Here is a 17,471-nt window from a genome sequence, read left to right as displayed (position 1 = left end):
GGGGAGTTCAGCACTCGCTGCTGGGGCACGGAGGGCATATCCCAGGAGACTATCTGATTACCTTTGCTCAGATGGTGTGCACATCAAAGAACTTTCTGATGACTAATTCAGTTTCTTGGGGTCCTTGATGTGGAAGCAGGGACGTGTCCTGGATAAGGAACCCAGGATCACCCAGGCCTCTGGTTCCTCGAACAACATAGGAGAAGAATATGGTTCTTGAAGTCTAATGGTGGCCCCATCAGCCTGTGGATAAGGAAAGCCTCGACAAAAGCTCTTAAGACTCACTGGGAGCAACGGTTGCTGAGTCAGTGAGATCCAGCTAGTACCAATGACATAGCCAGGGTAGAGGTGTCAGTGGAAGGAGACAGAAGAGAGAAGAGCCCTTTGGAAATGACAGAGGTGTAAACTGGTGAGCGCAAATCGCATTACTCATCATGCTTCCTTTGCTCACTCCACCAGCAAAGCAAGCTGTCTCTCAACCCCTGGGATGCCCAGAACTCTTCCCCAAGCTTTTCCTCATGGGGCACCTGCAGCTGCTGCCCTTCTCATCTGCTCTTCCCCTGAGGAACTCTAGTCATGGAGAAGTCTCTGTTTAGGTGTTTTTTGAAGAAAGGCCTTTCCCCCTGGCCCCGCTCAGAAGGTTTTTCTCTTTACTTTCCTTCTTTACTGTCTTTGTCGAGGTATAGAATCATACATTAATCGGTGTATTTTCTATTTACCATGTCTCTTACCAGAATAAAAACTCCATGAGGGGAGTCATCCTGTGGATTTCACTGCCCGTTGCCTTCCTAGTACCTGGCACAAAATAGGAATTCAGTGTTGCTTGATAAATCAAATGAGTGTCATACAGATGCTAGATGTTATGATTCAATTCCCCCAACGTAAGTAAAAACATTGGTCTCTTGGCTTATATCAGAAGGTTTGTATAGTTTGGGTCAATCAGTCCCTCTGACCTTAGTCAGTTCTGGCGGATGACATAAAATCAGGTTTGGGTTCTGCAGTGGTGAGATCACATTTTTTTCTTTGACATCTGTTTATTTGAGCATCCTGACACTGAGCATGTAACTTAACCATTTTATAAGATGACTTCCTTTCGGATGTCAAGTTGACACAGAAAAACTGATGTTCAGGACAAGTTGTCAAGGCAAAGTGCAAACTTGCAGATATCTCTCCTTAGGCCCAGCTTGCCAGGAAGTTGTGTAGGAAGAAATGTGGGATAATGGGGGCTCAGCCTAAGCCATCTTCTTTCCACTTCTCCCCCAACTCTAGGACATCTTTGAAGACCACAGGCATTCCAAATTAAGCTAAATCCTGTCTTCGGTATCACCCTTCTTACCTGGCATCTTCCCCACCAGTCCATCACCCAAATTTTTACCAGCATGAATCTCTCTCAAGTTGAGTCCATTTCTCTGTGTCCTTCTACAAGATAACTACCCACCTCTTAGCATGGAACAGATCCTACTTCACAACCTGACCCCTAAACTTTCCTGCTTCCATTTCTCTTCTCATACTTTCATTCCCTGCTTCTCCAAGCAGCTTACAGCTCTCTGAATGCACCGTGCTCTCCTATGTCACTGTGCCCTCGCATGCAAGTTCCTCTTCCAACCTTTCCTTCCTGGTGAGTCCCACCAGCTCAGCTTACATGTCACCTCTCCCATGAAGTCTCTCCTGATAATGGTTCCTCCTCCCCAGATCTGGCATCTCTTTGTACTTTATCTGTACGCTCTTCCCCCACCAAACTGTGAGTTCCTTGAGAATAGGGATTGTGTCTCGCTCATCACTGAATCCCCATGCTTAGCATAGGGCCTCAATGAGACGCAGGCCCAGGGGCATGCCCTTCTCTGGGATGTCAGATGTCCAACACCAAATAAATGGGGCCAGGTTCCAGAGTTAGGCAGAAACAATTTCACTTTCTGGGGCCATCCCATATTCTAACATTTTCCCATCTTCCATGACCTTCCACTTGACCCATATACCCATGGAGGCAAGGGTAGGGCAAATCTTTCTTGGCATTGTCTTTTTTGGTTAGTTCCACCAATGCACATCTTCTCTAACAATAAAAGGACATGGGGAATAGATACTTCAGCATGATCCTTATCTCTATCCAGAAGATGCTAAGCACTAACTTCTAGACCCCTGAGATATATTAACTTTATAAAAAGAAAGTCCTCTCTGTGATTACCAATGAAGTATTTTTGTTTTGTTTTGTTTTTTCTTTATTTGACAGAGATCACAAGTAGGCAGAGAGGCAGGCGGTGGTGGGGAGGGGGGGGAGCAGGCTCCCTGCCAAGCAGAGAGCCCGATGTGGGGCTCGATCCCAGGATGCTGGGATCATGACCTGAGCCAAAGGCAGGGGCTTAACCCACAGAGCCACCCAGGTGCCCTGAAGTAGTTGTTTTTAATAAAGCCACATCTGGAACTATTCTTTATGCTTGCCTCATGGTCACACATTATCCTTGTCCATCCCCACCTCCAAGCCCAATCTTTCAGGCAGACACATTTTATATAAGGAGGTGCCCACTTGCATTAGTGGAGGGGAGAAGGGACACTGTATGGCTGGAAGAACGTGCTGACAACTTATTTTAAGAACCCTCATTGAAAACTGGGCTTTAGAACACTCACTGAGAATTGCCTGGGCTTGAATTTTCTTGGGGTCTTCAATCCATCTGGACTTGTATACCCCAAACGGATGAGGTATACTTCACTAGAAGAAATTAAGACCTGAAGTTATTTTGGAGGAGGGTTTAAGTTCAATTTCTTCTTCAATCATCACACATTTATTTTCTAAATATCTCCTAGTGCCAGGCACTGTACTAGGAGTCTGGGGTCCACAGATGAGTAGGATAGGGTTCTAGCCAAGAGTCACAGAGGTTCACAATGTTAATACTTTGATCAGTGCTACCATAGAAGTTTTGATAAAATGTTATGAATGCTCAATTGGAATGTTCATTCCACCTGAAGATAGAGTTAGCAAGGAAGGCTTCATAGCGAAGGTGCTGTGTATGCCAAGCCTTGAGGAATGGGTGGGATTCATCCACTGGACCAGAAGGAAAGGTATTCCAGGTAGATGGATGAGCACAAACAGAAGCCTAGAAGGGTGAAAGGCATGAGACTCAGATTCACACAAAAGCAAATTTCTCATAATGAGTGTGTAGCCATTAAGCTTAGGAATTATTAACCATTTTTGAGTCATGGAACTCTGTGAAAACCAAATAAAAGCTAATGATTTCTTTCCCCAGGGGAGCATGTATGTGCTCGTGTATGCATGCACGTACACATACATAGAATTTTGTAGGCTTTTTCATTGAGTTCATGAACCCTCTGCCCCAATGGACACAAAGGGTTACAAATCTGTTTGAAATATCCACACATAACACAAATTAGAAGAGAATTAATGGTTTTTTTTTTTAAAGGTTTTATTTATTTATTTGACACAGAGAGAGAGATCACAAGTAGGCAGAGAGGCAGGCAGAGAGAGAGGGGGAAGCAGGCTCCGGCTGAGCAGAGAGCCTAATGCGGGGCTCGATCCCTGGATTCTGAGACCATGACCTGAGCTGAAGGCAGAGGCTTTAACCCACTGAGCCACCCAGGCGCCCCGAGAATTAATGGTTTTATGTGGTGCTAGCTTCATCGTCTCCAAATACACTTGCTACCCAAGTAACTTATTCAATGGCAAAATAAAATTAACTTGTGTGTGTCCACAAAATTAGCTGATTTTCTGTGTCCCAAGGTCATTGGTTAATGTCCTTTACCACAATGACTTTTCTATCCCTTTTGTTAAAATGGTTAGAATTCAGGGATATACATTTAGAATGTTAGTTGAAATAAACAAAAAACAAACAAGAGTGGGGATAGGCCTGAGACTCAGGCTTTTTTTTTTAACACTTGGAGTCTGAAGCCCGGGAGTGGTGTGGCTTTTTCTATGCTGCTCTGTTGTCTGGCTTAGTCTACCTTTGCAGGTAATTAATTCCCCAGCCTGCTTATTTTTTCTAGTTGGCTCTTGTTTAGCTTCCATAGAGCCCCACCCCAAAGTGCTTTATTGTCCCTCTGCTGACTATTCCTACATATGGTCAAAATCAACTCACCTTCCGGGTTGCTGACATCGGCAAATTCACTGTTTGGCAAACTCTGCTCTGCTCCCAGTAACCCTTTGTTAAAGAAGTGTTATTACAACGGAGTGGATCTGATAGCTAACAAGTCTGTCCAATCTCTTGCACTCCGAGATACACTCCAAAGGAGCAACTCTTTCTGTCTTTGGATTTACAGCCACAGGCAGGATATTAGCACTCTCAGACTTGTTGGGTACTAGAGCACTGCTAATGAGCAAACAGCCCTGCCTCAATTAGTGGTTTGTGAAATATTCCTGGATATCAAATTGCTTTTGCTGCTTGATAATCACACTGGCTCTTGGGATGAAAAGCAACCGAGCAAAAATTGTTCCCTTGTTGCATACTGCCTTGTTGATCTCCCAAGTTGTATCTGTAGACAGAATTTAAGTTTGCCATTTCCCCAGAGCTAAGGTTTGACTTACACAGGTAATCACTGCGTTGGTGTTCATGGTTTCTCTTATGAATCTTTTTGGGTATATATATAGATTACCATCTTTTAAGGCTATTTCTGTAATAAGGACTTAAAACAAGGTTGATTATTTTAGAAACAAATGAAGAAATAAACTGTAGAAAAACCCCAAAAGGTAAACTGCTATTGTAGTAACTTGTCCAAGTATAGGTGTTTATTTCAGAGAGAGAGAAAAAGAGAGAGAGAGAGAGGAGGGCAGTGGAGGAGAGAGAATATTAATGAAACTGGGAGAATGTTTCATCCACATTGCAAATCGTGCTGACTCTTCCTAAATTCTTAGCTTCTTAATTACCCAGTAACTTCAGATGGCAGTAACATTAACCCCAGCAACTGAAAAGAAAAGCTTCAGTGTAGAGCTTGGGAAGAAAAAAGTAATAAAGGGAAAGGAATTCAAGATCTGTTATTGGTATTTGAATACGTTTATTGTGACAAGAATGCTGTTATAAATATTCATAAGCAAAGACCATGTTTTTTATCAAGGGATTGTTAAAAGATTCCAAATTGGAAGGATACATCTTCTGTGAAAATCTGCCACTGTTCCTGATTTGAAAATAAGCAACTACTCTTAACTTTCTGCTAACATCATAAATGGTCACAGCACATGCCACTTGGTATAATCTAGATTTTAAATGGACTTCCCAGGGGACTATCCGTCCCTCTTCACCACAACCTCCCTTCCCTCAGACGTCTGAAGGGCCACACTATCCTCTGTAAGCAACCCTACATAGATTGTTGGGGGAGGGAAGAGGGTAAGTTGACAAGAGCATCAGCTACAGTTATCTCAAGTCCAGTAGAGAACAGTTTTCACTGCTTGATAGTAAGAAGCACTGAGAGTGATGTTAGTTGACTCTCCACTCTTTGAACTTCACCTAGATAGGTAATCCATAGATGATGCAGAAAAGAGGTTGTGGGAGGGGTACTTTTCCAATATTTTATTGCATTTTCTTAAATATCCTTTCTGGAATTTTCAGGAACAAAACATAAAAAAATTATATACTTTATTACAAATGGTAAACTCAGAGTGCTCCAAATCTCTTATTTACAAACAACACTGGGCAGGACACCCAAACAAACAAACATGAAATAACTTACAAAGGCATGAAGCTGTTTATTGACAGTAATCAGCTTTCATCAAATTAAAAAATATATATATGTACATACACGGTTAAGGAAGGCAGGCCAGAAAGAGTTCATCTGCAGGCTCAGCCTCGCTCTCACAAACCTCCCTCCCGCCTCCCCTCCCCCAACCCCCCCCCCCAACCCCTTTGTGTTCTTAAGGAGTACTACAGAAGCAATCTACAGTCTCTATTGCAGTTTGGAACCCCTCCCCCTCCCCCCCTTTAATACTGAATGAGATCGAATGTTAGGTCCATGCAGTTCTTGGTCAATGTTAAAGAAAAGTCTAACGTTCTGTTCGTGCGGGGACAGCCCGTCCGCAAAGCGGGGCAGCCCGCAGGCAGCCACTCCCTGGCCCCATGCCAAGGGAGGGCGCGCCAAGTCCTTCCCACTCGTGCACACTGGGGGCGCCGTCAGGACGCCGCCCAGTCCAACTTGGATACCCTTGGCTTTAGTCCTTGGACACTTCTTTTCTCTGTCTCTCTCGCTCTCTCAACTTGTCAAGTTCTCAAGTCTGTCTCTCTGCATAATTTTTTTTTCTCTGTTGCCCCTCAGCCCCCGACAGTCTCTCTTCAAAACGTTTGCAACTGCTGCGTTAGCATGAGTTGGCACCCACTGTTAACGTGGTTCATGACTTTCTGTTTAAGCTGTGCCACCTGTTCCCTGAGCATGTTGGCCGTGGACGCCAGCTCCGAGTTCTGCGCTTTCAAGGTTTTCACTTTTTCCTCCAGCCGGGCGATCCTCTCCAGCTTCCTTTTCCGGCACTTGGAGGCAGCTATGCGGTTCCTCATGCGCTTCCTCTCTGCCTTGATCCTCTCCTGCGACTCCATGTCGATGGGGGACAGGGGCGGCGTTTCCCCGGGCATCTCGGGCACCGTCTGCGGCTCCTCCTTCAAGGCCTGCAGCCGCGGGTGCTGCACTGGGAGCTGCTGGGGCAGGTGGTGCGGCGGCTGCGGGGGCTGCTGCTGCTGCTGCTGGGGCTGCGCGGGAAAGGCCAGGCCGGCCGCGCCGTAGGAGGGCGCCCCGCCGCCGCTGCTCAGCGCGCCCGGGTTGAAGTTGCTGAGGTTGGCGTAGACCGGCGGCTCGCTGTGCAGGCTGGCACTGAAGCCGCCGCTGCCGCTGCCACCCGCCGCCGAAGCCACCGCGGGAGCCACCATGCCCGCCCCGCTGACCGGCTGCGCCGCCGACGTGACGCTGGGCAGCGTGTTCTGGCTGTGCAGTTCAGCCAGGGCGCGCACGAAACCCTCGGCGAAGCCCTCCTGCTCGTCTGTCACGTTCTTTGGGCACAGGAACTGCGTGGGGGTCGGCGTGGTGGTGATGTGCCCGTTGCTGGACTGGATTATCAGGCGCTCCAGCTCGGGCGAGGCCAGCTTGAGCAGCCCCACATCGGGCGAGGTGAGGAGGTCCGAGTTCTTGGCCCGGAGGTGCGGCTTCAGGCTGCCCACCGGGTCGGCCAGGTTCAGGGTCATGCTCTGTTTCAGGATCTTGGGGTTACTGTAGCCGTAGGCGCCGCTCTCGGACTGGAGGAACGAGGCGTTCAGGGCATCGTCGTAGAAGGTCGTTTCCATCTTTGCAGTCATAGAACAGTCCGTCACTTCACGGGGGGTTAGTTTGGGCTGCGCGCAGAAGTTTCGGGGCCGCAACAGCGCGCTGGCGAGCGGGGGACACCCGCGCCTCCCGGGGCCCTGGGCAAGGAAAGTTTCTCGAGAGGCGCGCGCACCCGCCGGCTGTCCTCCCCCCTGCGCCCTGCTCACCAGCTCGCTCCCCAGGCGCTCAGGGTTCAGGTGCCGCCCGCACTCTTGTCAGCTCGCGCGCGCTGCCCGGCTTTGAAAAGTCGCGGTCACTCACGGAGCGCTCTCGGGCGCAGCGGTTCCTGGGAGCCCGCGGACGAATACGCTTCCCGGCGACAGCGGCCTTCCCGGAGGCAGCAGTCAGCGCCGATTCCGCTGTGGCCGGCCGGCGGCGGATCTCCGCCGCCCCGACGCCGACGACTGTCCCCTCCTCCGCTGCGAGGGGGAGGCGGCGCCTGGCAGCCGCGGCTCGCGCTCGCCCAAGTTCAGCAACCGGTGCGAGAGAAGCTGAGCGCACGTCCCTCCTCGGTCTCCTCTCTCCGCCGCCTTCTCGTCTTAAACGCCGCCGCCACAGCTTCAGGCGCAGCAAAGCTTTGCAAAAGTTCGCTCCGGGACCCGGGCCACTTGTCCCCTGTCCTCCTGGCCAGGAAAGTTCTTGGCCGCTGCAGTCGCTCTCCGGACTTCCCCGGAGGACTGCCGCCTCGCTCCGCGCTGTCAGCGGCTCCCGGGCAGCGGGGCTCTCCTCCTGGGGGCGGCTGGAGAAGGGGCTCTCCGGACGCTCCCCAAAACACCAGCCCCGGAGCCACAGGCGCTAGCTCTGGGCAGTTGGTGAAAAAACAGAAAAGAAAATAGGATTTGTAGCTCGGACTCCACTGCCGTCTTGCCTGCCTGTGTCTGCCTGTCTCCCTGAGTCCGCGCACCTCCACTCCCGGTTCGGTGCTTCAGCCACACTCCGTGCAACTCTGAGCCCTTATCCAGCCCGAGCTCAACACTTATCTGCTACCAGTCAACCCCTAAAAATAGCCCATGATGTCACCCCAAGGCCTTCCCATTGGCTCGCGTCGCTCTCAAGGGGGCGGGCCCGCCCGTCGCCATGGAGACCCCACCCTAGAAGATTCTTCTCTGGACCCGCGGAGGCTCACGGGATGAGGTAATGCTCCGCTGCCCTCCTACAGTTGGGCCCTTCTTTCTCCTCCTCTCCCCCTCCCCCTCCCGCGCGATTCGCGCCGGGCTCTTTCCCCTCCCCTCCCCGGCGCGTCTTTCCCGGCCCGCCCGGTGCATTGTGGGCTGACGTCTTGGGGTTTGACTGTCTAGTGACGGTGGCTACAGCGAGTTGGGTGGACGCGGGCTCTCGCAGCCTCTGACCGAGGCGGGCTCAAGTTCAGGGCTTGGGCGGGAATGCAGGGGACTCAGGCACCCGGAAGGCTCGGAAACCGGGCCAGGTGTCTGGGGCTGAGAGCGCGGGGTGTGGGGTATTTCCCCACTTGGGGTGCTCGATATCATCCACGGGCACTTCGCCGCCTTGCGGGGCCGGAGGCTGATCGCTCGGGTGTGTGCCCCCCCGCACTTCCGGGGGGCGGGAGCACCGCCCTTAAGGTGGCTCTGTTAAGTCCCCTGTGGGGGCGAGTGAAAGTGGGCTTAAGTTAGCGGCGGTCTCCGGAGAGCGGGCCCCCCACGTTGAGGACGCTGCAAAGTTTGTCTCCTGGTCAAGTTCACGAGCGATCGTCCGCGCTGCTGTTTGGCTGAGCCTAGAAGCCAAGTGATTTGCGTTGCTCGAAACTGGGTGCTCAGCTAAGTCTGCGTTGCACCCCCACTGCACCCTCCAGACCATGGGAGAAAGGGTGCGAGGTCTCAGTTTTGCCTCGATGGGGAAGTTTTTCTATAGGGGGTAGAATGAGGGGGCAGCTCAGCTTCCAGTTGTGAATGAGCGTTTAGGGAATCCGAAACTTGGGGAACCCCGGTGATCGTCTACTACCCGCCCCCGCACAACATGCAACCATAGTTCACAAACACACGCGCGCGCGGGCGCGCGCGCACACACACACACACACGCACACAACACCACACCACACCACACCTCCCGTCCTGATTTGTTTACAGGAAAACAAGTCCGAGAGCGTCAGATAACTCAGAAAAAAGTCACGCAGCGAGTCAGGGGCAGCGACCAGGATTTAAGATCTCTCCGCTCCCGGCCAGGTGGTGGACCCATATCCTGGGTAGCCTCTAGGAAGCGCTAGACACATATAAGTGGTTCCTTTTCTGCGTTTGTTATTTTATCCTCCTCCAACCCCGCAGCCCTTAGGGACAAAAGTGTATGGCGGAAGGAATATCCAAATCGGGGATCGTGGGTTCTCGCGTGCCCAGCGCTGCCATGGTGTGAAGTGATCGAATTGCCGAACTTCTCTCGAGTTCCTTCAGGTCTGCAAATGGGGCCGGTGAGACCCACCTCACTGGGCTGAGCTAGTGGAACATCGTCGCCTACAGGGCCAGGAGGTGGTCGACGAACAGCCCCCTTTCCTACCCTCCCTCGGAACTTCCCAGAACCTCGATGAAATGACAGAATATGAGTGTGACTTGGCAGAACCAGGTGTCCTTACCCCTGTGAGGAGTGGTGAGGGGAGGAAGGTGAGGGAGGAAAGGGTCAGAAGTCAGCACTTTCCCGGACCTCCTGTTGAGGACTGGGGTTTGAAGTCAGACTTGCAGCAATTTGTGTTCTCAGATTCTAATTTTGGCTTTTCAGCTTCTGAACTTAGGGGGAATTCAGCCTTGGGTTTATAGCCCAGAGCTTTACGGTATTTGTGGCTTTGAGAGTTCAGATTCAAGGGCCCAACAGCAGCTGGTGTCAGAAATCTTGACAACTTTTCTTCACCCCACGCACTCACCTCTCTTTCCCTCCTGCAGCAGAGGGAAATTGAGCAGCTCCCGTGAGCCAGGCACTGAGCTGCGGTGTGGGGATAGAGTGATGACAAGACCCAATTATTTTCCATGAGGAGGAAACATTCTCTATTCTGTTTCCCTGAATCATTTTCTTTTGTAATCACTGAGCTGACGTTCTTTTTTTTTTATTTATTTATTTATTTATTTATTTGACAGAGAAAGAGAGATCACAAGTAGGCAGAGAGGCAGGCAGAGAGAGAGGGGGGGAAGCAGGCTCCCCGCTGAGCAGAGAACCCGATGTGGGGCTCGATCCCAGGTCCCAGGACCCTGAGATCATGACCTGAGCTGAAGGCAGAGGTTTAACCCACTGAGCCACCCAGGTGCCCCTGAGCTGACGTTCTTAATAATTTTTTATGTTAACCGTAATAAAAATAAATTTCATGTATTAAACACCTACCACCAGCCAGGCATTTACCTGAGCTATTTAAATATGCTGTTTCTCCTCACAACCATCTCTAGGTGCGTGTATTTTTATTTGGATCTAACATATGAGGAACTAGGTTCAGAGAGGTTAAGACTCTTGCTCAGGTCACACAGACAGCTGGAAATTAACCTCAGGTCTTTGTTCCATTCGTTTGTATCTGCTCTGCTCTGGAAGACTTTCTTGTCTTAGTATTAGGGTGTCTGTATTAGACACCTAAATATTAGGTGTCTGTAGGGGAATGGCATTTGGATGGTGGGATAGAACTAATTACCATGCCTGATCCTCTGGAACTCCTTTCAGAGCTCCTGTATTTAGAAATTTTAAGACTTAGGACTTTGTGTATGTAAGTATATATACACACACATCTTTTGCCTAAGGGTTCTCTGTGTTTTTCTCTGCCTTATGTGGTTTAGTAGGCTTATTTACTCCTTATGTTGAGAAATAGCATATTTTATCCAAAAAATAGCAGATCTGTTCATGTTAATACCCCTGCTTAGAAACCTTCATGGCTTTCCCTTATGACCAGGAAAGAGTTCAGAGACCTTTGCTTGAGAGAGGGGGCCCCTTTCCTATGCTCACTCCTGCTCTCCTGCCTCCTCTCTCACTTCCAGGATCAGTCAGGAAGGGCTGGTCTATGCTGCTCTAACAAACAAGCCAGACATCTCAGTGGCTTACCCCAGGAAGTTTATTTCTTGCTCTTGCTACGTGTCCCCCCACAAGGTCTGCAGGGGAGTTCTGCTCATCATGGACACTTGAGGACTTGGACTGAAGAAGGCTTTGTCTTGACACATGCTTCTCATTACTGTCTTGGCTGGAGGAGACAAGGCAGCAGACCATTCACTAGCTCTCTAAGCATTCACCTGAAAGTGACACACTGAGTTTTTGCTCGGGTATCACTGGTCAAAGCAAGTCATGTGGCTACTGCCTAATTTTAAATCTCTGCAATTCTGCCGAGTATCTTAAAGGGAGAGAGCCAGAACTATTTGGAGAACAACACTAATGACTCTAGCAGTCTCTTTTCTGCTCACCAAATGTTTGGCTTACTGTCTTCCCACAGATAGAATTTTCTCATTCTTTCCCCAGGGGGGACAATCCTAAAGATTCATCAAGTCACAGTGTGTCAAGCTCACTTTCCAGGTTCTGGGTGATTCGCAGTAGACTCTGTATCAGCTCCAGATGTGACATTTTTTCTAAATGCAAGACGTCTCTCCTGTGTACCCTCAAGATGGACCAGTGGAACAGAGACAGGCTAACTGCCGTGGGCACACTGTTTGGAAAATGAAGGAATGGGAAACCACAGTAGACACTAGTCCACTAAACAGACATGTTGAGGATACCCGCCCCCCCAATCCAATACCCTGATTAGACACTGATTCTATCCCCTTGGGGTAGCTGCCTTATGCACTGCTTTCCGTGACCTCTGGCTTTGCTTTCTGAGAAAGTCTTCCTTTTCTATATCTGAAGAGGGCATAGGGAAATATGTTTTAAAATATGCCTTTAAAAAATTGGGGGAGGTACAGAGTGATTTTAAGTCTTGAATAAGGTCTCCTTTAATCCAGCTGATGTGCTTTTGGCAGTATAACTCTCACAAAAATGTAGGCTTCTTATCTGTTTGATTCCAGGCGTTCCATGAGCTAATAGCCATAGCTGATTCTTTCCCAGACCTACTTCCATGTTTTGCTGTATATCTTCGCTTTCTTGCTTTCTTGCCTGCTGGTATCTCTCTCTCATTCATTGTCCCTCACTTGTCCTCTCTCTCCTGACTTGGTTTTGTGCACTTTGGGTTTTCTGGGCTTTGGTGGGAGAATGATACTTTTCCTCCCTTTTCCAAAGCCATTTTGTCCAATTGCAAACATATGCTGGGTAATATCTTCATTTATCCAGAAGTTAAAACAATAGGTTTGAGGCCATACCCTTGACTTGAGATATACTTCAAGGCTGATTTTAATTGGCCTTTTTTTTTTTTTTTGCTGAAAACGTCATAATTTTATATTTTACTGGTTGAAACTGAGAAAGAGTAACCTCTTTGAACCCTACAAATCTTTGAATTTATAGATTCTTGAATTTATAGAAACTTGAATTTCTGTTTACAAACTGGGCAAATCTTCTGAGCTCATCTCTTTTTTGTAATAAGTTTCCAAATGTATCCAACAGCTACCAACACAAGCTATTAACATTCTGTTTTTCAGTCTGTTCCTTTAGTTCCTTAGGTTCATCATATGTCTTCTGCATTATCACAGGTAATATGCTCACCAAATAGATCACCATCCTTTTAGCTTCGAATAAGTGTTCTTAGTTATTGCCTTCTAAATGAATGTTTACTTTTATTTGTTGTTGTTGTTATTACATGACCGTGTATCTAGGTTCTAATTTTTAGATCAGTCAGGATGGGCTAAGTTTACCACCATGTTGAACAATTCTAAAATCTCAGTGGTTTGGAGCACCTGGGTGGCTCAGTCAGTTAAGCCTCTAACTCTTGATTTCAGTTCAAGTCATGATCTCAGGGTTGGGAGATCAAGCCCCTGTGAGATTAAGCCCTGTGTCAAGCCTGGTGTGAAGCCCCATGTGGAACCTCATGTTGAGCCTCATGTTGGGCTCCATGCTCAATGAGGAGTCTGGTTCTCTCCCTCTTTCTCTTTCTTCTGCCCTTCCCTCTGATTATGTGTTCTCTCTCTCTCTCTCTCTCTCTTAAAATAAATAAATAAATAAATAAAATCTTTAAAATCTCAGTGGCTTAATAAAAATACTTTGTTTCTGGCTCATACTCCATGTTCAAGGTCAGAGGGTTTCTGCTCAATGTACTCATTTAGAGGCTGAATCTGAAGAAGGTTTCTTCTTGATAAATGCCTCCATAATCATCCCAATCACCTCAATAGAGGAAAGAAAGCATGATGATTTCACATTGGCAATGAAGTCCCTCCCAGAAATGACACACATTACTTGCATGTCCATATTATTGGCCAAAAACATGTCACATGACCCTGTTTTACTTAAAGGGTGCAAGAAAATGCAATTCTACCATGTGTCTGGAAGTCAAGAGCTGGAAATGCACAACCACGTGTAGCCTAGGTTACGCTATGGTAGCAATCCAAAAATCTTATGGGATGACAACCAAAGAATTATTTTTCATTCATACTGTGTGTGCATTATGAGTTGGCTGTGTCTCTGTTTCACACAATATCATCATTTCTCTAGGAACCTCTCTGAAACATTGCTGATTGTCATGGCAAAGAGAAAAGAGCCCAGTACTTAAAGCTTCTGCTGAGAGCAGTTTGCATTGTCAAGCCTGACATCAGTGGGCTGGAGAGCAAGTATTTGCGAAGAGTAATTCAGTCTACCATACCCTGAACTACACAGGGTCTCAGCTACCCTAAACTTTTTCAATTCCTCTAATGTTTTTATGTCTTTCTATTTCATTTTATCCTTAATCAAAATGCCACCTAGCAAACTCCTGCCTCCCCCTCAAGACCCTGCTCCAGTAATTGTTCCCTCTGAAGCTTTCTGTTGCCCCTCTCCCACCCTGCACTCAAATAGTTATTATTTTCTTTGGCTCTCACCCTACTGGGTACACCCCTGAAACAGAGAATGTCTATCATGTAGATGTCTTCTTACATTCCTGACTCCAAATCCAGGAACTGTGCCTAATTCATTTAATAAACTATTAAATTATTATTAATAAAGTATTAAATTATTATTTTTTTTCTAATTCATTTTTGTATCTCTGCTGCTTAATGCAGTGCCTGACATGTGGGAGGTTAGGAAGTGCTCAATAAATGCCTATCAGTGAGTTTTTTAAAAAGTAGCCTTTTCTATAGTGGAATTAAGGGGATATTTTAATAGATAGTAACAATACTTTGTTTTAATACATAAAAATTGGGACATATCAAACTCCCCTGCTGAAACCTCCTTAAGTGCATCCTACTGGATTTGGGATGACATCCAAATTCTTAACCTTGCCTTTAAGATCTCACCTTATCTGGGCTATACTACCTTTCCAACTATTTTGTAGTCATACTGGGTGGGACTCTATCAATCAAGGTAGCCTGGGTTCTACTACAGTAAAAAAAAAAAAAATCTTGGTGACTTAAGACACACACACACACACACACAAAATTCTTGCTCTTGCTCCATATCCATCAAGGGTTGGCAGGGACTCTGATCACATTGCCTTCTCTGGGACCCGGCCTAATGTAGCACCTACTTTCAGGAACATTACAGATCTCGTGGTAGACAGAAAGAAGCTTTGAAGGGTCTTGGCCAGGCAGTTAAATTCCTTTGCCAGAGAATGTACCAGGTCGCTTCTCGAAATTCATTGGTTAAAACTAGTCTCATGCCCACTCCCCCATCCCCCTTAACCCTCCACCCCTAGCCACTGGGAGACCAGGAAGTATAATCCTATTGGCCTGGAAGGCAGAGAGCTACCCATACTTGGTGACCAGCCCTAATGACAGCCACACTGGACTTCTTCAGTTCTTCAAACAAGATAAACTACTTCCTGCCTAAGAACCTTTATATTAGCCCTCTCACTTCTTCCCTGTTGTTTGGTCAATTTCTATTTCCTTTGGATGTTGGCTTTAATGACACTTGAAGAGGCTTTCTTTCATACTGCACCCTTCCCCCATCTAAATTACATTCCCCTCTTATACTTTCTTCTAAGTCTGTTTTTTCTTTATAGTGGTTAGGAACTCAGAAATGTAATAAATAACTCTCCTTTCTTTCCCTCTTGAGCTCAGAACCAGCTGGAAGTTAGATATAGGAGTCAGATGAATGGAGATCACAGTGTTATTCTGATAGAGGAGAGATCGCAGGGCTTGGCAGGCACAATGAGTTTCCCAGCGCTTTACTTGGAATTAAACTTATCTGCTGGTCCCTGGTAGAGGTGGGCACTTGCAAGCCACTTCCAGATAGACAGTGTGCGTGTACATCCTGTGGACAAATTCATTCTGAAAAGACAGAGCAGTGGCTGGGGTGGGCATTCTGGGTCTTTCTTCTGGCTTCAGCAATCAGCTAACCCACACCTTTCTCATGGGAAGGAAATAAGGGATGGAGAAAGTGGGCAAGAAATTACTCTAGCGAATATCCCCTCATGGAAAGCAGAAGCCAGGGAACCGGAGATTTCTTTGTAACAACAGAATTTACCTAAATGGGTTATTCCATATTTCTTTATGTGTTATTTTAAGATCTGTTTTGCCTAAAAGAGGCAGGATAGGCATTCCTTGTCTTCACTGAACCCATGGCATTTAGTATGGTGCTTGGCACAGAGGGTGCTCATTAAATCTTTGTCATATGTCAGAGCCCCTGTGGAAGTCCTTCTCTTGGATCAACTCTCCACAAAATTCGTTCTTATGTGCTTGAGACTGGTTTCCAATTTTGGAATGTTTCACTCTCTTCCTCACCCTCCACCTGCTTTTTTTTTTTTCCTCCCCAGATTGTCAGCTTGGAAATATGCATTCATGTCACAATTGGAGTAAAGAGGCAGAAATGAAGAAAACTGAAATATAAGTAAGTGAACTGAGTCATTGCAGCGTATGCACAGACTAGGTTTTGATCAAGGAGGAATGTGTAATGGCTGTGCACACTGTCATCCTTCTGGTGACTTAATCTCAGCATTCAGAACTTCCACAAAGCATTTGGGGTCATAAAGTGGAAGTCATCTTCAAGTCCTACCCCTTTCCCAGTGCAGGAATCCCTTTGGCAGCATCTTCACTTGCTTATGTACTTCTGGTGATACTCAGGGCTGGACAGCGGTAATTCTGCTGAATGCTGCTGGTTGGACCTCATTGGGAGCACTGTGGGCATGAAACTGTGGAAGGCACTTTTGGCCAATGAGAGCTCAGAGAGGGTCAGTCAAATGGTGAGAAGCCCCAGACTGTGTCCCGTGGAGAAGAGGTGAAGGAACCGAGCACATTTTTTTTTTTTTTTTTTTACCCAGGGGGGAGAATAAGTGACCGTGAGAGCATATATAGAAATCTTCAAGTTGTTGTGCAAATGTCTCATGAGAAGGTTGACTTAGTCTATAACTTTGTAGGTCAGAATGAGGGCAATGGTTAGAGGTTAGAGAGGAAAACTCTGCAATATTTAAAGGAGAAATTTCTGAAGTCATAGTTAATTATCAGTGGGATAGTTGCCTTAAAAGTGGAATTGAAGGGGCACCTGGGTGGCTCAGTGGGTTAAAGCCTCTGCCTTTGGCTCAGGTCATGATCCCAGAGTCCTGGGATCGAGCCCCGCATCCGGCTCTCTGCTTAGCAGGGAGCCTGCTTCCTTCCCTCTCTCCGCCTGTCTCTCTGCCTACTTGTGATCTGTCTGTCAAATAAATAAATAAAATCTTTAAAAAATAAAAGTGGAATTGAAGGCCATCCATTCAATACAAATTTGTTGTCTACTCTGTGCCAGATGCTATGCTGGCTTAGTTTATGATAATTCCTGCGGAGCACATAGTAGCTTGTAGTGATCATCACTTTATTTTCAAGTTCATAAAGTTAAATTCAAGTTTAAGTATTCTCTTTAAGAATTTGGCTAGAGGTTGGTCACCTATGTTAGTGGCTTATCAGTTCTGGAATTGACCCTTTATTCGCAAAATCTGAAAATCTGAGATGATGTTTTCTTAGGTCCGGTGTTAGTTAGATGGATAGTCTTCTGTCAAGACAACAAGAGTTTTTGGTATTCATAAACTAGAATTATGTGCACTTGGGATCACTTAAGATACTCTCTGTACTGTGATGGGTGACAAACATTTGTGGCAGAAAAACTGCAAAGTATCCACCAAACTCCTTTTCCTCCTGTGCGCACAGCTGAACTACAGTTCCCGGCCTCCTTTGTAATTAGGAGCGGCCACGTGGCTGAGT

The 17,471-nt window shown here is 47.2% G+C and overlaps 1 protein-coding gene across 1 annotated transcript; it reads right to left on the bottom strand.

The window, feature by feature from the left end:
• Positions 1–5,662: 5,662 nt before the first annotated feature.
• JUN (Jun proto-oncogene, AP-1 transcription factor subunit) lies at positions 5,663–7,306 on the bottom strand. The gene has a single exon (XM_046026981.1). It carries the CDS (start codon positions 7,272–7,274, stop codon positions 6,267–6,269), a length of 1,008 nt encoding a protein of 335 aa, XP_045882937.1. The 5' UTR covers positions 7,275–7,306; the 3' UTR covers positions 5,663–6,266.
• Positions 7,307–17,471: the final 10,165 nt, after the last annotated feature.

The sequence above is a fragment of the Meles meles genome, chromosome 1 (assembly GCF_922984935.1).
Source record: "Meles meles chromosome 1, mMelMel3.1 paternal haplotype, whole genome shotgun sequence".
Lineage (NCBI taxonomy): Eukaryota > Metazoa > Chordata > Mammalia > Carnivora > Mustelidae > Meles > Meles meles.
The sequence above is the reverse complement of the archived record's forward strand: the minus strand, read 5'-3'. Positions and strand labels throughout refer to the sequence as shown.

Bases quoted from the DNA above. Each gene is read 5' to 3' on its own strand.
- JUN (XM_046026981.1), bottom strand. From the start codon at position 7,274: ATGACTGCAAAGATGGAAACGACCTTCTACGACGATGCCCTGAACGCC.